Source organism: Tachypleus tridentatus, chromosome 1, assembly GCF_004210375.1.
Source record: "Tachypleus tridentatus isolate NWPU-2018 chromosome 1, ASM421037v1, whole genome shotgun sequence".
NCBI classification, from domain to species: Eukaryota; Metazoa; Arthropoda; class Merostomata; order Xiphosura; family Limulidae; genus Tachypleus; species Tachypleus tridentatus.
In genome coordinates, this window is record NC_134825.1 from 20,095,201 (window position 1) to 20,122,075 (window position 26,875).

Here is a 26,875-nt window from a genome sequence, read left to right on the forward strand (position 1 = left end):
AAACCTACAACCCTCAGATTGCAAATTGAGTTCCCTAACCATCTGACCATCCCAGGCTTTGGAATTCTAAAGTGTACAATGTTTATTTGGACTTCATAGCTCTCTGAATCACAGTTTGTTCTTTACATCATAGAGGGTTGGAACTCTGATTTTGAATGCAAAAGGCTCATTAACCAAGAGCTCTGCACAGGAAATACAAATCATGAAACCCAATATACTGATTACATTCTTTCTGAATTCGCATCTCACATACAATTAGTGTGCAATTTGCAGAGGTTTTTAATCACAGAAGCTTCATTTATATACCTTTAAATAAAACATTACTTCCTAAAGCTTTAAGAACTTTCTGTTCTATGCATTAAACTTATTGTATGGCATTTAATTTGTACTACTTTATATTTGGTTATAATTCATTCATTGAGGAGTATGGTTGCAAATGGTTCACAAATGTCAGAGATAGATTACAAACATTAGATTTAATTCTAAAGATCTTAAATCAATGAATGGCCACAAAGTGCATACTGCTGACAATATGATGAAATATATATTTAGTTGTACATCATGCATTATACTTGCTGTTATCAGCAACTGGTGACCATAGTTTATCCCAGTGGCAAAATACACTCACTATCATTGCTAATGCGGACAGAATTTGACGACTTAACGTTCATTGGAAGCAGACAAAAGAAACAATCCTTGATATTAGCACAAGTCAAACACAAAATATCACATCAGTTTAAAAGGCAAAATTCTTGCTTTTACTCACTGCCCTTTGAACTAATAATTATACCACTACATCTTCAAATTTAAGGGAATTTCAAAATAAATTAAAACATTTAATCACCAGACTGTTTATAATCAAAAATCACATGGAATACTCTCTTCATTTGTTTATAGGAAGTGAGGAGATGTTAAGAAAAAGTGCCAAAACAGTGTAAGTGATACTTTTGAGGGTTAGCCACATATTTTGTATTAATTTCTTTTGCAAATAGGATAATGGTTTTTATTCCATACCTACATGAAACAAAATAAACAGACTAAAAAATGAGCTTTTGGAAATTTAAAAAGGTTTCATTACAGTTCCCCACAATGAACTAATAAATCCATGTCAACCTTACTTGACACTTTATTTCATTGGTATCCAACAAGTTTAAGAGGATATCAAGTCCTCCAACCTCCCTTATTGCCAGCTGGGAAGTTTCTTGGGTCAGGTCATAGTCTCGTAAAATGCAGAGAGCCAATACAGTAGCTGTTGGGTTTCCTGCCTTTAGAATTAAAAAATAAGTGATAAAATTATTTTAATTTATCAATTACAGTTATTTTTTTTATACAAGTAAAATGTAAATATTTCACAAAATAAAATGAGTAACTTAGAAAAACTAATGGAAAAAAAAAAGATCCCTCAATTTCTGTAACCTTTAAAAACATTTGATTGTCTCTTCAAAGCCTTGAGGAAGAAATTTTGTAATAAATATGTAAAACAATATAAATGACATCCAGTTATTATTATATAATAAACACTGATTTTTATGAAATACAGGTAAAGTTTTACAAACACAAAGACACTCACTAGATTCTTACCAAACCAATGTCTTTTCCAACATAATGAAGCAATATGTTTTCAATCATATTTATTGTTTTCCTTCAAAACAACCATTTATCATCTCCATGTATGTGGTTAGTATTTATTGTATTTGGATGTATATTCATTAGCATATTTTATTTATCATGAAGACTGTAAAAGTAGTATGATAAACTTCGTACTAATAGCAACCAAAGATCATTGAATGGAGACATCCTGTCTTTTTAGTTATTCACCAAACTGTATATAAAACTCCAGTATACCAAAAAAAAGTGAATCAATAAAGGTTTACAATTTCCTATACTGAAAATGTATTAATGATAAGACTTACCTCTCTGCTCACTTTAGCTTTACCCTAATAAAAGGTTCTCCTTTCTACCCATCATAGAACCGATATGAATCATTCCTTGTTTGCTACAATCTTTATGCCTCTCTATATCACCCATTGTGATTTTAATATTGTGACCCTCTCCACCTATGTCAATGTGCCCTCTATACCCAATCTGTATATAAGATCCCCATAACTGTTTCTCATTTAGTGTTTTAGAACTGGTTTTAGCAAACCCGAACACTGGCTATCATGGGGAAGAAGGTTGGAACAGTGTTAGTGGAGGTAAGTATTATTATAAATACATTTCTGGTACAGGAAAATGTAAACTTATGAAACACACCTTTTCTCACACTTTACCTAAAATGCCACATTGACAAGATTTATGCAAAAAAAAAAAAGTTTGCAAAGCAAAATGGGTGTGGAAAATTAAGATAAAGCACTCTACAGAATCGACACTGTTCACACAGACAAGGTTCTATGTGTACACATTGGAATAATATTGCTGTAGAGAAAAGCTACATCCAGGTTGTAGTGGCTAGCGAATAGGAGACCTCAATATGATATAACTGTACAATAGGAACATGATATGAAGAGAACCCAACCTGAACTTTACAGAATGTTGCATGTCAATCTACCAGAATTATGAAGAGAAACAAGAACACCTTAGTAGACAAATCTTGACTCCAACATGAAATACAAATTGCAACAAACCAAGCTTAAAATTATGGACTCAGGTATTCACTCTGAAAGTTACAGAATGTTACATGTAAGCCATGAAAATTATGAAGAGAAGGCAAGCAACATTCAACAAGACAAGTCTCCACAGAAGCTCAAAATACAACAACCTGAACTCAGAATTACAGTGTCAATTCACACCTCACTCAATTTCAACAGAGATCATCAGGTGTGGAATTACAAACCAAATTCCTAACAACTCAACCTAGGAAGCAAGGTAACACCTCTTGCCCCCAGAATTATGAGGAGAATGTGGAACAAATGAAGTTCAACAAATAAATCACACACGTGATGTTTCATGTATAGAATTATTTGGAATAAAGGACTGTCATCCATAATCATGGAACGTAAGAGAATTAACTATATAGTGAATCATCTTCTCTGAACTAGAAGTACAAGGAAGTTCCAATGTATGCTGAGCCAGCTAACAAAACTATCCACAGTTAAAATTAGTAGGATAAGTCCTCTTCTTCATGACTGTAATAGAGGGGGAACATCAATGAGCAGGAATAGACCTATATCCACCACTCCAGCAACTGAAAACTGAGTGTGGTAAGGAGTCCCTTGACTTGCTAGAAGACAGGAGAAAGGATAAGTTGTGTTGGACAGTCCTGAAAAATGAAGCTTCAGAGACAGTGCAACAGGTGAACAATGTTCCCTATTTTGAAAAGCAAACCAACCCAAATTTGTTCAATCTAGGGGTTAACAGCAATGGGCAAAGTCCCTTTATACTTTACTCATGAGAGTCCATGAGTGGTGGTTCAGTATTACACGTTATATTTGGTGTAGAAAAATTGTTTCCTTCCTGAAAGCACCCAGGTAATCTTGTCAAAATCACCCTAACTGAACACAGCTCTTTGCTATTAAAAATTTAGCTATTAGTCTACTAGTAGTAAGTGTGGGGTTTGTTGGAAAAGCATACCTGACCAGGCAATACTTGCCACTGAGTGGACTCCAACTGAGAAGGATGAAACGGTCTCTGATAAGGAAAGAAGTTACTCACCTCTGTCTCAATCAACCAGGGGTATGTTGAATAGTTGTGAGGGTGGGTGGGTGGGAGAGAAGGGGAGGTAGCCAAGAGCTATCCAAGGAGGTGAATGCTAAATTCTGTGAATAGTGCAATATAAAGGTATTAGGTGTGGTTCACATAGCCTGTACAATTCTCTCCAGCAGGTATTTCAACCAAGATGCCATACACATTAAAATATGTGAAAATTCACAAGAAAAGATGCAAAAAAGTATCCACTCCTCCAACAACAAACCAGGGTAATTAGGTATAATGGACCTATCTGAATGCAACAGAACATTATTTGGAATTGCACAATGTCCTGTAAATGTGAAGCTCAAACACATTTGAATTTTGATGCTATCTAGCTAATAACAGAAACAAAATATGTTGTAAGTGAAAGATGATACAGTGAACATGAACACAAGGGTCCAAAAGGTGGACGTGTTAAAGTATGACGAACCACTCTGATGCTGCAATTTGGAACTTGGAAAGGGTAACAAGGAAGAAAAACCTGAAACAATTTCAAAAGTAATGACAAAATTAAGAACACATATTTTTCTTCTCTTAAAAAACAAAATGCAGTTGATAACCCAGTCTTATACATGGCAACAAACAAAGTCACAAAACCTTTTTCAAACTACCATGTCAAAAATTTAGACATAGAGTAGTAGGATGCAAAGGCATAAAGTAAACCATTTCTTTGATAAACTTCCAAAGAAGAATGTCAAACAGAAAATGTTAATAAAAACACCATTCAAGACATCAAATCCTGATGTTATGATGTGGCTGCATAAAAGTCAGACATGAAGTGAATTAATACAGACTGCTGGATAGAAAATGTTCAACCAAGGCTGAAGTAAAAAATATGGCCAGGGAGAAAATGGAAGAGGCTGACACTCTTGAAGATACTGGAAGAGTGAAAACCAGGGGTCCTGGCTAATACTGCACTAACCAAAGGACTCAACAGGACCTGGAGAGAGTCAGAGTCTTGGAGAGTAGACAAATTGGAGGGAGTATAGACAGATCCAATCCTGAGAGAATCTTCTCCCAAAGTCAGAGGGTGAGATACTGAAAACAAAGTAACTTAACATTTAGTGTGTGGCAAAAGCATTGACCTATGGTGTCCCTAGACAAGTGTAGATCCAGTGCAAAACTTGAGGATGAAGTACCCATTCCATAAAAAGAGCCCTGTTAGGATGAGATAACTAATTCTCCAATATATTTATTTCCCCTGGGACATAATAAGCAAAGCAGAATGATTTGGTGTTTGTATATCCAAAAGGGAAGATCCACTGATTGAAATCAAAGATCTAAAGTGTCTTATTGCTTTGAAATGTACAATACTGAAGAATTGTCCCAATGAAGCATTAACACCTTCCCTCACAACAATTTGAGCCTCTGAGTCATAACTTGTTGAGCTGCTACAAATTCAAAAAATTTAATGTGGAGAGAAGTTTCTTCAATTGTCCAAAGTCCTGGGAATTCCATATTTTATATACAAGCACTTCATCCCTGAAAAGACATATCTGTGAACAGATGTACTTTTGGCTGTGAAGATAGCAGAAGAACATCTACTGTTGTGTTGTTCCTGTTCAACCACCAGTTAATGTCCAGCAAATTTACTAGTAGACAAACTACAGGTCCTGTAACAACCACTGAAGAACACTCATGTGGGACCAACCTAAAGGAATGAAGTATTCCAAGAATCCCCACATTCCCAAAAGAGACAGAACTGTGCTAGCTCACAGAGAAAAAGACAATAGTAATTGAATGATCATCCATTCCACAGCCTTGAAGGCAGAGTAAAAAAATTGGGCCAGGCTAAGTATGGAATTGAAAAACACACCTAAATGGAAGAGTTACTGTGTGGGAGTAAGAAAAGACTTCTCTTTTTTGATAAGAAAACCAGCTCTTGCAGTTTCAGATAATTGAGTTTGAGTGTGCAGTTCTGTTTAATGATGGAAAGGGGCAAGAAGAAACTAATCATCCAGATAATAGTGAGAGTGAATGTAGGGATGAGTGGAAACGATGCAAAACAAACATTCAGCAAAAAATGTATGGAGAAAATGTGGGGCCAAATGGTAGAGCACTAAACTGAAAAACTTAGTTGTTGTTTGCAAAAGAAGGAAAATACATAGAAGATACATATTTGACAATTAGGATATAAAGATAGGCATATGCAACATGAAATTTTGTCATCCATAGACCAAGTGAAAAAGAACTACTTAAGGGAAAGAAATAACTCCATTTTAAACCAAGGAGGCTGAAGAAAGCAGTGGAGACGAAAATAGGTTGATGATGGTTACTTGTCTTTTTGATACTACCAAATGTGAATAATAAAATCCCATGAGACAGGATGTGACATGCTTTATAGCTTTTTTTGTGTGGAAAATCCTGGACAGTTTGTGCTTGACAGTTGGAAGCAAAAGAGTCTTGGGGAAGTGGAAAGCCTACTGGTATAAAAGACAAAGGAGAAGAAGGTATGAAGGACCAATCTGCTCCTGAGTACTTGAATGACCCACTGACCTGTGGGGAATGTCTCTCAAACTGACACAAGATCCCATAGGGCCTGATGTTATAAGATAATCACAGATGCCAAAATCTGCACCCTATCTTGGAGAAGGATCCTCCATTGGTATGTTCAAAATTGCCTTTGTATTCCAATGGATTGTGGTGCCAAACCAGGATGTCTGGAAACTCAAATGGAAGATGTAGCATGCAATCTTGTAGAAGAACATTGGGGCAGTTAGGAAGCCAGTGCAGAAAGTGAAGAATATAAACAGGCCAAACCTACAATGTAGTAACTAACTGATGAATTCTGGAAAAATGAGACTCATTAAGATGAACAGAGGCATCTTGTCAAGTGCCCCAAACAGGAAGTAGAGGGTCTAACCTCTGAGAGTCCAAATAAAGGTTTTTCACTCAATGGAAATCCAAGGCATGCTGATCCAATAAAAGAGAAGAACAAGAGAGGTGAACTGTTCAGTATTCATGAGCCTGATATGCCTTTTACAACAGTGAATGGCCAAGCAAAATAGATACAGAGCAATGAGTCACCACAACCCCCTAATATGTAGAGCAAACTGATCCAGTGACCTACAGTACATTTTTAATTAGGGATGGACAGCAATCCTTGTCTTCTTTACTCATGTAAGTAATTGAGTGTACAGTCTAGGGCAAATATCGTTATGAAGCAAAATATCATGAGAAATACTAAAAGGGGTCTTGAAGATCTGCTAATACATTATTTAAAACTTCAGTGTTGATATTTCATTATTCAGTCATCATTAGGATACTCAACTTTAAAAATTGGAATAGAAAACAACTATATGTATTGTTGACAAAACATTCAGTGTACAGTATAAAAGGTTGTGTACATTCCCAGAAATTGTCCACCACAGGAAATGGTAGTAACATTTTCTTTAGTTAAGATAATCCATGATGTCCACTTGCAAAGTAGAAGCTGTGTTTCTGAGTGCCAATTTTAAATTGAATGGCATGCTAATAACTAATCAATGTGTTTCTAAATTAACAGTAAATGTTGATGTGTGCATTTACAAATATGGCAAAATACAGCTTAGTCCATTTTTAAGATTGGACTAATTGGACTAATATCTAATTATGTTTTTAAATTAACAGTAAATGCTGATGTGTATATATATCCATTTACAAATATGGCAAAATAAAATTCAGCCCATTCTTGAAAGTGGGGTCCCTAACACTTAACTAGTTTTTCTTTCCTTATACATATTAGTTTTATAAGCAATTACAATACATTTCAGTTCCAATTTTATATTTTAGTTAATTTATGTTAATAATTTGTATTAAAATTCATATTTGAAAGTTTTAATAATTACTTAGGTTTTTCTACTTATTGCTTCACTGATGATACATAATATAAAGAGGTGAGAGCAAAGATCATGCCACAAACTAAAGTGGACTTTCTGTCATTCATAACATTATACTGAAAAATCAGTGAAGACTCTCCAGTCACCAGTATTCTTTGTGAGGACAAATAGCAAGGAACGAAAACACAGATGAGAAAAATTCCCCATAATGACACCCTTACAAAGCAGGTCCTGAACTGCCTGGTGGCTAGAAATGTCAACCCAAAGAGAAGGAACTGGATACTGGGACAATGGAGGATGACAATGGAAATGGAGACCAGACCATTTCAGACAACTCTGGGAACATAAAGGTCCATGATGAAGGTGTTCAATATGTAAGCAAAGTGGAAAAGCCATACCCACACAGGATCCAAACACATAATGCAGTCACTGAGACTGTTGGTTACCTCTAAGACAGTGCCTCAAGAACTGATAGCAAACCTCGAGAATGCAAGAGGCCAGAACTAGTAAAGGAGAGAAAGGAGGATATCAAGACACAGGAACAGGTTCAGCAGGAGGTTGGGATAAATGCAAGGCAAAGGAGAAGAGGGAGGTATGCAACTATGTTGACTCAATCAACTCTGGTTTCAAAAGAGTAGGTAATGCCTTTAAAAACCTCTTAGTGAAAAAAAAAAAAAAAAAGGCAATCACAAATGTAAAGAGAGGCAAATCCATGCTAAATAAAAAGGAATTCCAACCAAAAAGGGCAAGACAATAGAAGAGCCACTTTTTCAAAGAAATGGTAAAAGAATAGAGGTGTACCAGAGAGCAAAACAGGAGATTCCTAGTTCTCACCAAGAACCCCTCAAAAGAATGATGAAAAGTCTTGGAGAACAGATGTAGGGGGGATAGGGAATGAAGAAGATACGAAAGTGTGAAATAAATTCAGGAAAACTGGGGCTAGGAGAATGAAATCAAAGTATTGGGGTACAAACCTCCAAAAGGAACAAGTGTCTCTAAATACTGTGATCCTATGTAGGAAAACTTAAATGATGATATGCCAAAGCATAGTCTTCCAGAGTACAGTGGGGTTCACACAATACTGACTCTCAAATGTAACTGATCCCCAAAACAACTTACATGAATCCCAGGGTAGATCGGAGTGTAAAGGCTAGCAGCAACTGAAAAGTTAAAAGGGCAGTATAAGTTGAGAAAAACTACTTGTGAAAGGAGGTAAATTACTGTATCAGAAACATTCTCTTCACTGTGTTATGATTATGAACATAACTGCAACCCTAGAGCCATCATTTTTGTTAACTACAAATATGTTCTGTGCACAGTACTATGCAAAGGTGTTAGGGCAAAGTCAAAACTTAGATTTAAGGCTACTTTCAAAAAGCAATTGAATGTAAATCACAGGTGAAAGGTCAAAATTTTATTAGTCTGCATATTTAGTACAACATGAACTTAATGAAAGTGCTTATGTTCAGCAAGCAGTTAATATTTTGTGTCCCCCTTTTACTTTCGTAACTGCAGACAGTCTTCCATGCAATGTTGCAACATACTTAACCAAAGTGTCCTTTGGGATTTTGCCCCAAAAATCTTTAATACACTCCCATAAAATAACTTTTGATTTGTCTTGTTTTGATCAATAAAATCCAAGATCTGCTCAATTTGGTTGAGGTCAGAATTCTGTGGGAACCATTGCTTCATTGAAATGACTTCAATTGTTTTATTCTTAAGTAAATAATTTTTGTATAGGTTTGGATAAGTGTTTCAGATCATTATCTTCTTGGTAGTAGTATACTTTGCCAATAATAATACAAACCACTGAGTATACCATAATGGATCAGTATTTGGTGGAACTTGCACTGGTCCATTATTCCTTCTATTTTACAAATATATCCTGTTGTCTCAACAGAAAAACACCCTAAAATAATCAAACTGCCTCCCACATGCTTCATGGTAGGTACTATGGATTGAGGTAAATATCTTTCACCTTTCTTTTGCCTAGAGTACAACTTGCCTTTAGAACTAAATATCTCAAACTTGAACTCATCCATTATAACATCCTTTTTAATCAACAGTTCACTTTTTGTAATTGTAGCAAATTTCAGTATCTTTATAATATTTGAAGATTGAAGTAATGTTTTTTTTACTGCTATGTAACCAAATATTTCATTCTTGTTGATTCTTCTTGATACTGTAAACCTGGACATTTTTCTGTCACTTGGTACATGATCGATTATCTCATGCCTGAGACCAGTGGCATTCTTCCTTCTGGCCTGAAGGCTGCATAAATGAAAATACTTAACATCAGTATTATACAGTTTAAGTGTTCTGCCTCTTCCTTTTCTATTTTCAAATTTACCTGTCAAATTGGTGTCACAATCTAGGGTGTACTTGACAGTGTTCTGGAAGAATTTCAAGTTTGCAGCAATTTGTTGGAGAAAAAGAGTCCAACCAGCTTCACATAAAGCTGTTTTACAAACCTTTTGCTCTACTGACAATTTCATGAACATAAAATTGAATATTTTATAAACTCTAAGAAAAAATATAAAAGAAATTAAGCAATTCAATGTTAGAAACTAACATAACTAGAGCTCTACTGAAGTGATACACTGATGAACATATGTACAGTTACGACAGAAAGTGTTCGTACCCCTGCATCTTGAGTAGTAGTTTCCTCACAACTTAAAAAGTAACACGATTAGGATAATGAAAATATAGTATATTATAAATATTTTACTAACACAAATCTACATAAATTTTTATGTAAATTAAACAAAAATAAACTGTTTATAAACAAATAACCAAACATAGGAGGGGCAGAAAGTGTTCGTGCATCTACTTTAATGGTCAGTTGTGTAGCCTTTCAGGTGAATTACTTGGTGCAATCTCTCCTTATAGCCCTCCATGATCATTTGATAGTACTCGACTGGTATTTTCGTCCATTCTTCTTTGCAGAAAGCCTTCAACTCTTGCAAGTTTTTCGGATGACGCAGATGAACCCTGGTCTTCAACTCATGCCAAACGTTTTCAATTGGGTTGAGATTGGGTGACTGCAATGGCCACTCCAGAATGCTTATATGATTCCTCTGCAACCAGGATTGCACATATTTCGATGTGTGCTTAGGGTCATTGTCGTGCTGGAAGATCCAACAACGTCCAAGTCACAAGTTCCGAGCATCATTCTTGATATAAGTGCCTAATATATCAACAAACTCTTCTTTTTTTCATAATTCCGTTGATGCAGTGAAGGCTGCCTACACCAGAAGAGCTGGAAGAACCCCATAGTATGATTGAGCCACCTCTGCGTTTAACTGTAGGGACGGTGTTTGTCGGAAGATTTCGTTACCCCTTCTTACCGAAAATATAGCGAACATCATTGTAGCCGAAAAGCTCGATTTTAATCTCGTCTGACCAAAGAATACTCTTCTAATAGGTAAAGGGTTTATCTACATGCTTTCTTGCATACCTCAATCATGAACAGGCTTTAAATATGGAATTTTACGAGGATGGCATTCTTTGAACCCAGAAGAACATAACATGTTCATAACTATAGAGGTGCTTACTTCAACCCCAGTTTCCCTTACCAGTTTCTGTATGTCATTACGTGTTAAACGAGGGTTCCTACTAACTTCTCTGAGAACCTTCCTCTTGGTTCTCTCTGGAATTTTGGTGGGGCGTCCAGAACGAGGGAGGTTAGCAGTTGACCCTATAAGTTTAATCTTGGCAATTATGCTTTGAACAGTAGATTTCGGCACATTAAGTTGCATAGCAATACCGGAAAGAGACATACGAGACTTGTATGTTACATTAATTTGTTTTTTTTAAATCACTGGACAGTTGTTTCCTGTTCGCCATGATGACCAAGCAGATGATGACGGAGATGGCCCTAAATTGCCAGAAGTACTTATTTTGCTGGCTGAATTCCAATAATTATGAGCCCAGTGTCTAGTTCTAGAATGGTATTATGTAGTTTATTCACCAAACTAAAAAAAATTTTTACGAGGAACATCAGTTTTTTCACACATTCCGAAATATACAAACACTTTCTGCTCCTCCTAATTTTGGTTATTTGCTTATAAACAGTTTATTTTTCATTTAATTTATATAGAAATTTATCTAGCTGTGTGTTAGTGTAATATTTATAATATACCATACTTCTATTAGCCTACTCCTGATACTTTTTATGTTATGAGCAAAAAACCACTCAGGACACAGGGGTACAAACATTTTCTGTCATAACTGTAAAACAGTTTGATGATTGGGAAAAAATATTTAGTTTTAGAGGCATATAATATAAATATATCATTGCATAACATAACTTCAGCATTCTGTGTCAACTCACCATAACACTACTTATCATCCCATTGTGAAATCTGGACAACTATGTAACAAAAACCATTTTTTCATACTACCAATGTTATTAATGAACATGTGTGACACTTTGTTTAACATCTATTCATAAAAACAAAATTATTATTAAATTAATAGCATTTCCTAACCTTTATGTATTTCACTAGTTTCTGAATCTGCCAGTATTCAGAAGGGAGATCTGTAATATTTGACTGTTTCCAAGATTCATCAGCACCATCTTCATCATCTTCACTGGAGCTACTTTCATCACTGCTGCTCCATTGTTCTTTTACTGAGAAAGGGATTTTACTAGATATACTCCTTGTTTTAGAACCTGAGATCTTGGAGGAAATGCTCAGAGACCCTTTTTTACCTGATGACAATGATAATTCATTTGTGGTAAAAATCTTTTGATGATCTTCACTTCTGTTCTTAATTTTCTGATAGGAATTTTTTTTGTTTGTGGTTCTGTAGAAGATATTTACCAAAAATGTTTGTGTACATTAACAAATAATCATTTGTATTAAGCAAAAGAAACTTGTTTCTCGAGTAACAGAAGTTCAAAAAATTAATTATGCATCATTTTGTTAACAATAAAATTATTTTAGATATATAAAAATAATTAATCATAAAACTGGTACATAACTTTTGTAATGTGATAAAATTATTTACTCTCTCTATATATATGTATACATGAGGATTCCAACTTACAAAAACAACAACTCTATAATATGGTTCTAATTAGGAAAAATAACATTAAAATAAGGTTCCAAGTTTCAAAAACAATAACACCATATTACTGTTTCAAGATATAAAAACAACACTATTTTGCATTCAAAGTTACAAAAACAGAAACATTATATTGGAGATCTAGGTAACAACAGCACTGTACTAGAGTTTCATATTACAAAAATAGTATTTTACAATTCTAAGTCACAAAACAATAATGCTATAATAGCATTCCAAGTTGCAAAAACAATAATACTACATAAGGGTTACAATTTACATAAAAATATCTTACAGAAACTGCCAAGACTCAAAAACTCTAACTGTTATGCTCTAAAGCACAACTCAGTTCTCACAAGTCTGCTCTTTAATGTGCAGATAAAACTCTTGATCACTTTATGTATAATAAATATATCATATAAAATTATATATTCAAACATCTAACACTGCCCTCTGCATTTCTACACTCAGTTACACAACCCTTTTCAAACATGTGGTCAGCTTCCGGTCAGTTACCTCTTTCTTTCTTTGTGAACCTGACGATGACCGAAGAAGGTCAAAATGTTGTTCGCTGCTCTACGTAAAATATTTTCTCAACCCAAATGAGCCGTTTTTACATATATATTTTTCTCTACAAGTGGGTTTTCTCAACATTAATAATTACTCTTGATCACTTTATCGGTTGGATTTAACCAAATGCCATAAAAGTTGGCATTTTAACGCCCTTTTTCTCAAAGCACTTACATAATTAATCACATTGAAACGAAATGAAATAAAAAATTACTAACCTTTCCTTTTTACCACAATTCTTTACCCTTTTCAGTTTAGCTTCATTTTGAGAGTAACTAGGTGCCTTCTCTTCCTTACAAACAGAACTATGACCTTTCTTCTTCTTGTCAGGATTGTCCAACAGAAGCTGGTTTTCTTCATCTGTTTCATTCATAACTTTCTCAGCAACTTCAATTTGATCATTTTCTTCATGTCTGAATTCTTCAACTACTGGCTTCACAGCTCTGCTTGTTATTTGATAATGCAATGCAAAATCCTAAGATGACAATACTTGAAACATATAATGAGAATTCTTGACATGAAAGCATATGAAAAACATACATGGACCACATTACCATTAAGAATATCAGAACAATGAATAATAATATTGTGCCATTACTTGATATACACATATATATATACACACACACATTTTTCTGCATATTTATCCTGGTAATTAGTTTTAATAGTGTGTGTATGATGTGTTATTCACACATCTGGCAAATGCCAGTTGAATTCTTAATATCTTACAATGAAGCTTAAATGATGGTAAAAATAATTTTTTTATATATTAATCTCTTCTAGTTTTAGTTAAATTTTGTGAGTACAAACAAATTTGAATAAGATTATACAAATGTGGCTTTCTCATGTAAGTTTGAAAATGTTATGTTGCAATATATTACAATAATGTTATGATTAGCAACTTTCATATTTCTAGCTCAACTAGTACTTGATAATATAATTCTAAAGAATGCCAGGTTTTTAAATTCTGCAATAACAGCCAACTGATAAAAAAATAAGCAGGCTGTGTTCTCTTTAAGAGTTTCATTTAATCAGTCACTGTGAATAAAGTAGTTAAGCATATAAAGTCATACTGGAGAAATTTAAGCTATATTACAAAATGCTGAAGAAAATATAAATGTTTTATTGTACAAAATACAATAAATACAAGTTGGTCATGTTCAGATGATTCTTTCACAACTCTGACACAACTACATACAACTTATGTTTTTTTTGCTATCACTGTAGTTATTTTAGTGCAAAGCTACACAGTAGGTTATTTGCATTCTTTTGTCTTTGAGAACTGAACCCCAAATTTGTGTACTGTCAGTACACAAACTTACCACCAAACCACAAGGAAGACTCTGATTTGTCATCAAAAACATAAATTACAATTTTAATGTTTTAAAAGCTAACAAGTTAATGATAAAAATAAACATCATAAGGAAGACTCTGATTTGTCATCAAAAACATAAATTACAATTTTAATGTTTTAAAAGCTAACAAATTAATGATAAAAATAAACATCTCTCCTTAACTGAGTCTAACAAATTAAAAACAAAAAGTGTGTACAGAAATATATATGTAAAAACGGCTCGGTTTCTCCAATATAGAAGTCGTGGCAGTAATCACATTGTATTTTATAAATAATGTTGGTTTGGTATTTGTCAGTGTAGTTTTTACATAGTATAGACCTCAGTTTTGTGCCTGGTTTTTGAATAAATTTGGTATTAACTGGAATGTCATATTTTGTTACTAGTTTTTGCTAAATGTTGGTTATTTTACGTAAAACCGACTGATGCACACCACAAATATACGGCATCCACAAACCTCATAAACCAGATTGTCCATTAAGACCAATAATGTCCATATATGAATCGTTTAATTAAAATCTTGGTTAATACATAGCATGGGCATTCTACAAATATGTATCATCAGCCAACTCATTCATCAAAGACTCTTTTAATTTCAAGTCTAATCTAAATCAACTTAATCATAAAGTCTTAATGGCCAGTTTTGATGTTATATCCCTCTTTACAGAAGTTCCACCCACTGAAGCCTGTAAGATAGCCTTAGAACTCTATGTCCGAGACCCTAACCCATAAATAAACACTCCCAGCAATCAATTAGCAACCCTCATAGAATTCACCACGATAAAGACAAACTTCATGTTCAACAACCACAACTATATACAAACAAATGGCCTAAGCATGGGCAACCCAGTATCACCAGTTCTAGCCAATATTTTTATGACACAAGTTGAAACACAAGCAATTAACACAGCATTACATCCACCACTATACTGGTACAGATATGTAGATGACACGGTTGTGGTACTCACATCTACATAACACACACTTAATTTTTTCAATCACATTAACTCTATACATCCCAACATTAACTTCACATGTGAACAGGAAGAAAGCAATCAAATATCATTTCTTAACCTCAAAATTACAAGAACCAATACACAATTTAAAACAGAATTCCACCGAAAAATCACCCATACTGGACTATACATTCCTTGGAACTCAGCACATGAGCTAAAGAAAAACTCAACATACTAAGAAACCAATAAACACAGCCATAAAACTATGCTCACCAGATAAAATTAACAATGAATTAGACAAAATAAAACAATACTTCATCAACATCAATAAGTTTCCTCCACAAACGGTAGAAAACATTACAAGCACACACCTAGACAAAAAGCAAAATCAACCAACAAAAGTAAATATATCTCACGAATCAAAAAATCATGAAACCATATACTGCTGTATACCATATATTCCTGACATCAGCAAACAAATAACCAACATTTGGCAAAAACTAGTAACAAAATATGTCATTCCAGTTAATACCAAATTTATTCAAAAACCAGGCACAAAACTGAGGTCTATACTATGTAAAAACTACACTGACAAACACGACACCAACATTATTTATAAAATACAATGTGATAACTGCCACAACTTCTATATTGGAGAAACAAGTAGAAAAATGTAAACCAGATTCAAAGAACATAAAAAGTCACCTTCACACGTTTTTGAACACTGCAAGTCAAATAAACACAACATAACCATAGAAAACACTCAAATACTAAATAAAGAAACAAACACAAAATTAAAGAATCCTTACTTATACAACAACTTAAACCCAAAATAAACCAATACAAAGGAACACCTTTATACCTATATTAAAAATAATATAAAATTTTATATTCAAACATCTAAGCACGCCCTCTACATTCCGACACTCAGTTACACAACCCCCTTTCAAACATGTGGTCAGCTTCCGGTCAGTTACCTCTTTCTTTGTGAACCTGACGATGACCGAAGAAGGTCGAAACGTTGTTCGCTCTTCTATGTAAAATATTTTCTCAACCCAAACGAGCCGTTTTTGCATATATGATTTCTATAATTATTTTTATAATCAATATTGATTTCATATTCAATAAGCAATCTTCACCTTGAAATAAGAACTATGTGATTGTTTTCTCCACAGGATATTTCATTACTGTAAGTTTTAAATGTATATTAATACTATGATATTTGTTTAATTCATACCTTAAAAAGATTTCTGAAAGAAGATATATTAAAAAGCTTTATTACTGTACCACCTTTAACCAAATACATTATAACAAAAAATAAAGAACACTTTTCTTGGCCTTAACAAGTTTTAAATGCCTCGTTAAAAATTCTTAAGAGTATTTCGAGTGAGTGTTAAGAAACCGTTCGACCGACACTCAGTGCATACAATAGTGACATTTTCTTCCAAGACAATTTAACCAGTGTGGAAAATGTATATTGTGTAGATTCAGAGATGGACATTATATTGTTGTTTAGAGTTCTAGGTTTTTCCTTACAAGCAGATACCTACATCAGAAAGTTTAATGTGAAGTTGGTTTTGTGGACTACCTACATCATTATAACAAAGAACAAATGTTTCTTCTGTCTGATTGATTAACCACTATAGTTGCTCACACAGTTCAATGACTGAACTATGTACAACTAACTGTATGTAAAGTGTTATAAAATGCTACACAGCTTAGTTGAATATACTGGTGGCATTTTCACCAATCACTGAATACAAGGATATATTCTGGTTGCATACACTTGAAGTAATTATACTGATAGTGTCTTACACATATACATTTTTAAAAACTCCTGCTAATATAGCAAACTAGGTAAACATTAGCTGAGCTGCATACATAAGAAAACCCACTGCTTCTGGGGAATGGCTAATGGAAGCATATGCATTCATTTATATCTCCTATACAGTGTATGTCTTAGGGATTTGAAGATTGGAAGAACAAAATTTATATTTACACGTTTTTTTGCACATATTTTAAATTATAAAGATTATTACTTCACTGATCCTTCCACATGTTAACGAACATCTAGGAAACACACCTGAAAATAATCAGTTTTCTCAGATAACATCCTTATGCTAAACAATACATTTGCTAATATTATTTCAATAGTTCTCATCTAAACCTTTAGTAACCTTTAGGCAGAAATAGAATTGTATTCTGTCAATAATGAACTCTCTGCTCGTTAAACACTGTTAAAAAATGGTTGAAAAAAAAGATTTGCCTAATCATTATGGAAACAGAACACAATTAGAAAAACATAAATTTACAAAATACAAGTGATCACAACATGCAACACACTTGATCACTGGCAATAACAGTACAAGAAAAACAATCTTTTATGGTAACTTTCTCTTTTAGAAACAATATTTCCAGGGTCTAAAAGAAATATTAACATATTACATATTTAAAATTAGTGCAAGTCATAACATTAAGTCAATAAAACAAAAGTGTTTAATAACAGTTGTAGCTAAACCCAAATTCTAATTGCTGCTACTTCTGCATTTCAGAAATTATGCTATATATACAGTAAACTGTAAATAGCAATCAGTGATAGACACATAACATTTTGGAATATCAAACTCATTTTTGGATTTATAGTTCAATACATATACATAATAGTCTCACAATATATACTCTGACAATAATACGACAAATATTTAACAAATCGAAGTAGATTAATGTATTTAAATGTTTCACTGATCTTAATAACTAACATATATAAAGTTCAACGAGTAATACCCATTACTTCAATAAAAACAAAAAAAATCAAGTGCAAAGATAATTACAGGTATTTTCAACTAATTATTAATACTGTAATACTCGCAAGTACCAACAAATCCCTTTTGTACCTTTTGATTGACTGTTTCAGAAAAATGCAAGTTCTTTTCTATCAGCAATGTGGCGAGATTTCGATATAATTCTCCATCTTTCTCATATTCCACATTTCCAGATGCAATATCATAGCCCTGAAGTTTTAAAAAATATAAACATAAGACACTAACAGCTGACAACCATAGGAAGCTATATAAAGTACAAAATGAAGGAAATCACAACACTTTTACAGCATTCACAAAAATACAAAACAAATATCTTATTTTAGATTTTAAAAAATGAGTATGTTATAGTTTCAGTGAAAAACAATTCAGAGACCAAGACTTCAGCCCAGGATGTTTTGTTAACAGAGCAGTATTCTACTACTAAGCTTTTGAAATGTACAAGCTGTCCCCTGTTAGCTTAACAAGCTTTTTACTATGAATATGATCATCATATTACGTTAGGATAAATAAAAAGACCAAATCATAACGTTTTTTAATCAGAAGTCCTGGAGACATTTTTCGTTCATTGGCTTTTTCTCTTATAGCCTAATGTGAAATATTGTTGTTTCATTGTTTCTTGTGTCAAATTCATTTGTTTCTTAGTACAGCCTCAGTTAGTTTTACATAAATTCAGAATTACTTTGCAATTTAACTTGCTGAACCTCCTATTATATGGCAGATATACCTATTTTACTATTCTACCTACTTTAGTATTTTCAGGTAAAATAGTAAAATAGGTAGATTAGTAAAATGTTGGCTGACGGCTAGGTTTTACAGAACATTTCTGAGCACATGTACAGTGAACCATAAGTGTAATGTACAACAAGTGAAAGCAGAACAAATTGAACAATATAAAATACAACTGCTTCAATAACATGTTGGAAAACATTTGTAAAGTTAGTCAACCCTTTATAGCTCAGAGTCACAACACATGAAAACTAGTTTCTAACAACCATCACTACCAAAACATGTTCAGATATATAAAAATATGTTAATCGTAATAATGGCAGCTAAACTTTTTTCTCTGATTTTACGTTGCTGTGCTTTACTTTGGTAAATTAAATTCAAGAATTGCAGGTTTGTATTTAATGTTTTCATGAACAGTATTTATCAGTCAGCTGGATTATTATTTGAACTATGTGAACTGGTAAAGCAATTAATCAGCCAGCATACACTAAAAGACTGTTGAAGTATGCTTATCAGCCAGCATACACTAAAAGACTGTTGAAGTATGCTTAAAATATCTTCTGGATAAGTTACCTCTTTGAAAAAAACACTACAGCCTTTCTGAAATTTAATGCACAGATTGTAAAGCTGGGTTTAGTAATCATTTACATTTGGGATTGATATTACCTGTTACAGAAAAAAACACCTTCATAAAGTTTTTATTCAGATATTTTTGCTTTTTTGAACTGTTTTTAGTGGCTTAAAATATGATTAAAAATGATTGGTATGTAAAAGAGTAGAGATGCGTTTAAGTGTATGTATTCATCAGTAACAATAATACAAAAAACCAGCACTAATTTAAAATCCTATGTACTGATCCCTTTACTAGAAACAAGACATTCGTGCACTTGTAACTTTAACCACGTTTATTTCCTACAACAGTAACTGTTTTTGTCTAACTAGTTCTGTATACACAGAGCACTGTCTTATTTAAAAAAATGAAATAGTATCATCAGCTACTACTGAGTACGGACACTTCACTGTTTCTCAAAGGATAATAAATAGCACATTAATGTACTCAGTTAATAATAATATAGATCAATTAATGTTGCTTAAAAAGTTAGTAACAAATTAACTGTATTATTTTGTTTATTAACTCTGGCTAAAGTATATTATACATAAAAGAAAGTAAATTGATAGTTATATACTTCAAAGTTATATGATCAAAATAGTGATACCTTCTTGATAAAAACATAAAATATATACACACACACTGAAATAACCTGATGAGACTCTCTACATATTTCTTAGTTATTTATAATAAGCACACGACAGTTATGTTAACTTTGACATCTAAAGAAAAACAGCATTGTATAATACAACATTCTTACCTTGAAAGAAGTTTTAAAAAATTCTTTTTAAACAATTAGGCCACAAATAAGAAGTTTTTCACATGATGGACAGAAGAATTAAACTATCATATTATTTATAATGTAAATCAGTTAGTGAGGTATCTGAAGAAGTACATATAGACCCATGTGACAATGGGGATACACAATCTACCAATTTAAGTTTTATTTGTAAGTCTCACACATGAAATAAAATCAAAACTAAAGACTGAACCTTCAATACAATTTTTAAAGGTTGCAATGAAGCAGTATATTTGAATTCTCATGCCAACAATGTTCCATATATACAGCTATTGTTTGCCACCTGCAGCCAGAAGTTGGAAAGTAGGTTATTTAACAAAAGAGCAAATGGAGGAATTCAAGAATATTAAACATACAGATTAGTATTACTACAACTGGTTTACTGAATAGAGTAAATTGTCTCTCCTCAAGTTTGCATTTCAGCTTCCATAATAATGATCCATATGTATGAAGATTATAATAAATTCTAGGATTTTTAAGTCAATAATTACTACTGTTAATGTCAGAAAAATGAAAAATTTATAAATTATGGAACACCAGAATGTTGGGAAATACTACATACAATATAACATATAGTATATTGTTTTCCCACAAAGAAATTATCAAGTTATTCATTAAGATTAGAACAATTTCTAACATGCAGCATACACAACACTGCTTCAACCAGTACAAGTTATCTCTCTACAAATTTCAAGAATACTTTAAAATTCTTTAGTCCTCTTAATAATACTAAGAATAGGGTAGGTTCTTCATAATCAGAATACAACAAAATTACATTTGTAAGCCATTTGCTGATCAAATCCAAAACTACAAGTGTTTAGTTCATACAACTGCCAATGAAAAAAAATTTCAATAAAAACTAAGTTAATATTATAAATAAAAAAATGAAACTAATAAAACCAAAACTACCTTCAAATTATAATACCTATTAAAATATGTAATTAACTTTAAAAACTAAAAACTGTTGGCTGAAATTCTAAATTATGACAAAGTTCTCACCTTATTTTGAAATACACCAGCTGTTGAGAATGTGACACAGAATGGAGGGTCATCAAAAGGTTTAACTACCACATAACAAATATCACCATGAACTTGCCTCCATAATGGAGCTCTACATCCATTATCAGATATATATTCTAGGAAGATAAAACATGTGATCAAAATATGATATTACATACCAAATGCTCATCCCATTCTACTGTTTGACAATTACATGTTCTCATAAAGGCTATAACAAAAAAGTTAACCGAAAATTCTTTACTCCAATGAATGACTTTCACTAATGAAAAATACTTAGATTGTTTGTTTATTTTTGAAGTATAACACAAAGCTATACAATGGACTATCTGTGCTCTGCCCATTATGGGTATCAAAACCCTGTTTCTAGCATTGTAAATCCATAAAATTAATGCTACAAATCTGAAGGGCAAAAAATTAGAATGAGTAAAACATATAACTTATGCTGTACAAATTAGCCAAGAAACTCCATCACAATTAATTCTGGCTACAGTAACTTCAAAACATATTGAACACCATTTTTGTTCTCATGAACATAAATAAGAAAAACTTTAGATTAAAAAAAAACTACAATATTGTTCATGCGAAAAGCAAACTCTACCAATTCACGGAACTTTCAAATACCTTCAAAACTATTTTATTTCTCCAGCCATTTTTTATCCACATCTTTGCAATTAACTGATTTTACTTTTGCATTGATATCAGTGAAATTTCATACTTGATCTCTTAATTAATAATTTGCATTTGTAATGTTTTATTTTATGTATATTTACCAAATGTTCATTTCATTTTATTCAAACATTGAGTAAGGCACAAATCATATATTAATTTTAATATAGTCATTTCAAATGCACCTGGTGACAGTGACAGACATTACTCTTGTATGATAACAATGTTCCTTTATATTTAATTTGTTTACATATTTTTCAACCATTGTAACAATGCCACATTAAATTTATTGTTACCATAACTCTACATCACTAAACAAGTTCCTTTTACATATCTTTTAACATATACTGTGAGCCTAACAAAAGCTAAAGAATAAAACAATGTTAGAGTTCAATGATTGAAAGGTAACAGAACAGTATACACGTCAAGTTTGATAATTACATCACTAATGAATGACGAAGATGAGATATTCTTTTTGTACACCATTTAATTTGTCTTTTATTTTCTAATGTTTCCAAAAATAAAATATTTTTGAAAGAAATTAACAAACAATTTTTAAAAAAAATTATACCATGGAATCATATATCCATTTAAAAATTTAAAAGTTATTATTGCTTCACAAAATATACATAATTTGTTCTGTTTGTTTTGAATTTTACGAAAAGCTACTCAAGGGCTATCTGCGCTAGCTGTCCCTAATTTATCAGTGTAAGACTAGAGGGAAGGCAGCTAATCATCACCACCCACTGCCAATTCTTGGACTACCCTTTAACCAATGAATAGTGGGATTGACCATCACATTATAATGCCCCACGGCTGAAAGGCGAGCATGTTTGGTGTGATGAGGATTTCATTCTTTTAAACAAAATGATGTGTTGCCACTTTTAAATTTTTTTAGACACAAATTTTTAAGTATTTTTTATGTTGTCAAACTGTATTTCAGAACAGCTGGTATGAGTATTAACACTTTTACTGATAAGTAGAGAACAACATTTCAACCTTCCCATACCAGCTGTTCTGAAATACATTTTTATTTCAAGTAGGTTTCTCGTCATAAAGAATGTTTTCAAACTGTCGTGTTTTAGTATATAAGTGAATCAGTACAAATACATTACTGTGACTAAATAAAACTCTATAACTTTCAATTTAACATATACCTATTTATTAAGAATAGTTCAAACTGCAAAGTTTCTCATTTTCTTTCAAATTTATGCAGACCAATGAACACCTTCAATATGCAAAGAAAACCTGTACATCAAAATATAAAATTCAATTAGAAATAACAACTTAACTCTATTTCAATGATATTTAATTCTATCAATATGATAGAATCAATTTTTTGCCATTTTTCATCATTTATTTTGTATAATTCATGAAAAAAGATGTAAAAATGTCTTGTCTATAAAAAATGCACTTCCCTATCTTTTCAGAATTTTTCTGCCTATCCAAATTTATAGATTTAATGCTAAGAAACAACTACTCCTTGAGAATATATTATCCAGTTCTTAATTTTTCTTTATTACTTTTGTACATACTACCTTGGTTACCACCCTTTTACTATGTTCACATCAAATGGTTTTACCTTTTAAAACAGACAAATGAAAAAATTTAAACATCACTGAATAGAGCAAGAATTATTATTTTGATGTCACATTGGAGTAAATAAAGTGGCCTGAGAAGGTGCTTTTGTTTCCTGAGAAAGTTGCTAGTCAGAGTTCCTGTGACATTGCTCAAAGGTATTCAACAAGATGTTTTGAAAACTTAGGAGCAAAGCACAGAACTGGAAATTTGTTTTTGTAGTTTCTTTTTGTTCATGTTAAATTATAACTGTCTATAAAGGCATCAGAGAGTTTCTTCAATCATCAGATACACTTAGGTTTATTAAGTACAGAAGGTGACAAACAAATATTCCAATGCTTTAAACTCTTAATCACTGGATGCCATTTTTTTATTATGTTGAGACAATGTACATAAATTGGCTAGTGAAATATAGTTTTATCCGATTATCATCGTATGTGACTTACAATGTGCATATTTACTTAAGGTCAATAGGGAATTTCTGCTGCTTTAAATTTCCAATCAGAAGGTCATATTGAAGTCAGTGGTTCACCAAGTAGGTAAGGTTTATATTTCAAAGTGCACAGACTACCAATACCATTAACTATCCCATAAGTGAAAGAAGAAGCAACAAAACAGACATCTACCAGATACAGGATGAAAACAGATCTCCTGTAACACCATCAGCCAAAAAGTACAAAAATACTAAAATGGGATATGTATGTATTTACTCTCTTTATTTACATATCTGGTGCAAGGCATTAAGTCTAGACATACCATGGGTGACTTAACTACATGTCAAATACAATACCTGCAGCAAATGCATCATTTAAATATATAAAACTAAATATTTTGATCAACTGAACTGTTAATCTCTTTAAACTAAAAGAAAAAGAAAACTATTTTATCAAGTAACAGAATTAATTTAGGTAGGTAACCAAACATATTCGAACATAAGATGATACAAACTAAAGGTTCAGTTGATTTAAAAGGGGTTTATTCTAATAAAAACATTTCAATGTCTGTACATAGAAGACTTAGAGTGATTCAACAGTCTTCTACACTGTATATTTACCATTCTTCAAGTTTTGTTAGATATTCATAAAGTAAAAAATAGCTTGTAAAATCATACAAAAGTCACAAAATTACAAAAAATTACTGTCATAAAAACTCTGTATCCCAAGTGCTTCATTCAAAGATCCACCTTTTGAAAGTATTTGGATTATATAGTTTTTATTGTTTTATATTAAGACTTCATGAACCTACATGTTTTTCTGATATTATGAACAAAACATATTACATTGTGTAACAAGTAGAGGTATTTCTAGGATTCAGTTTATCTGAAATTACAAACTATAATTATCTGATTTTTACTTTCATTCTAGTGCATATAATTAAAATATTTTATTGTACTACATGTAAGTCAGTTTTCATTTATATTCCCTACTTTAGAGATCAAGCTGGTGAACAAACAGGAGTTATAGTCAACACAATACTCTTTAACTAAAAATATCAAAAACATGTGACAACTTAATGCAATATGTTATTTAATTCAAGTACACGAGGTTTCTACTTTGTGATAAATATTGAAAATAGTAGGTGAAATGCTTTACCAATATTTTCAGTTTCTTAAACAACTTACTATTAACCATTATAAGAATTAACTGTAAAAACTAATAAATAGATAAAATACCTGATGTGTACCACAGTGACTGTAAAGCATGTTTTTCTTTTGTTGGACCACAGAGTGACTGTAGCAAAGCAATTTCCTTGCTTGCACTCTCTGGAGTAAGCCGCACTTCTCTAAAGTAAAAAAAACAACAACAACACACATTATTAATAACATTTGAACAACTTTAAGTTCCACAAATAAGGGCTGTTTGGAACCAAAATAATGGACTTTAAAGGAATATTTTAAAGATATATTTATATAGTAAATAATAACAAAAGAATAGGCTTAGTCACCCTTGTCATACATAATCTCAAACACAGTAGCCTTTTTCAATATTCAGTCTAGAAATTAAGTAAATCTTAAAACAAAATCTGTCTCATTCTTTCTCTTTAAATGATAATTAATTTATAAGTAATATTTCTCCTACACTGAACTACATTTCATTGAAAAAAATGTCATATGAGAAATACGCTTGTGCTTTTGATAAATTTTATATATCTTTAGTTATTATGAGAACAACTTAACTTTGATAAATATTGCACTTTTGTTTCAGCATTTCACAGGAACACATATTTAAAAACATTCTTCCTATATCAGACATTGACCAAAATTAATACTGTAGTGATGCCACAAACAAATTCATTAAGAAAATATCCACGTTTTAATAGATAAGTGAATTTAAAGCAAACTAAGATTAAGTTGTCATCTTCTACCTTTACATTATTTAAAATCAGAAAATTTTAATTTTCTGTTAAAAGAAAATGTTAATCAGAAAAATTTGAGGTTAGAAGTGCATGTGTGCTTGTCAGACTGAAATTTAATTTTCTTTCCATTTCTTTAATTTTTTTTAAATACCGTTTGATACATTAACTACTGTTGATGCTAACCTTACATTTTCATCAATGTCTTGACTGAAAGGAAATGTTCTCAGTATTTTATGACTTCAATTCAGTTTTCACATATAAAATGTATATCAAGCTGCATAATTACACCATCAGTTTGTTAGACCACTTGTACACAAGTATGTTTTATGTTTGGAAAAAACTATGAACTATCATTCAAGAAAGCAAATACACAACCTACCCATAAGTAAATACACCCATTCCAAAAATAATGCTGTTTTATTACATAAACAAACATGAAGCAAAGATTATCACGAGAGTGTAATAAAGCTATCCTTTGTAATATTTAAAGGTGAAATAAAGTTCCACATCACATTTACAAGATCTGAGAAACAGACCTGTAAGACTGTACCCCACTTCAAGTAAAAAATTTGGATGAAGGTATATACAGGAAGTGATTGGTTGGGATGCTTTCATACAAAATGACCAAGGGTGAACCACACACATTTGATTGGGTTCATGTGTGATAACTGGCCTGACCTCTCGAGAATGGTAAAGCTCTAGCTTTCAACTTATCATTTTGTGATTTGGGCTGATTAAACAGAATCTCTCATCTGGAACAGAATCATTGCTTCATCCAGTAAGCTAGTCACTAATATAGAGAAGTGGATCTTTCTCAAGAATGTGATGCACTGAGAAACAGTGGCCATT

The 26,875-nt window shown here is 32.3% G+C and overlaps 1 protein-coding gene across 2 annotated transcripts in view; it reads right to left on the bottom strand.

Moving 5' to 3' along the window:
• gudu (Armadillo repeat-containing protein gudu) overlaps positions 1–26,875 on the bottom strand; it is a 102,850-nt gene that overhangs the window by 35,291 nt on the left and 40,684 nt on the right. For both annotated transcript variants that reach the window (XM_076488431.1, XM_076488437.1), the window contains 6 exons: positions 25,344–25,453; positions 21,407–21,543; positions 18,345–18,461; positions 13,361–13,617; positions 11,996–12,314; positions 1,119–1,265 (listed from right to left, as the gene is read on the bottom strand). In XM_076488431.1, coding sequence (XP_076344546.1) covers positions 1,119–1,265; positions 11,996–12,314; positions 13,361–13,617; positions 18,345–18,461; positions 21,407–21,543; positions 25,344–25,453 — 1,087 coding nt within the window. The remainder of the gene's footprint in view (positions 1–1,118; positions 1,266–11,995; positions 12,315–13,360; positions 13,618–18,344; positions 18,462–21,406; positions 21,544–25,343; positions 25,454–26,875) is intronic.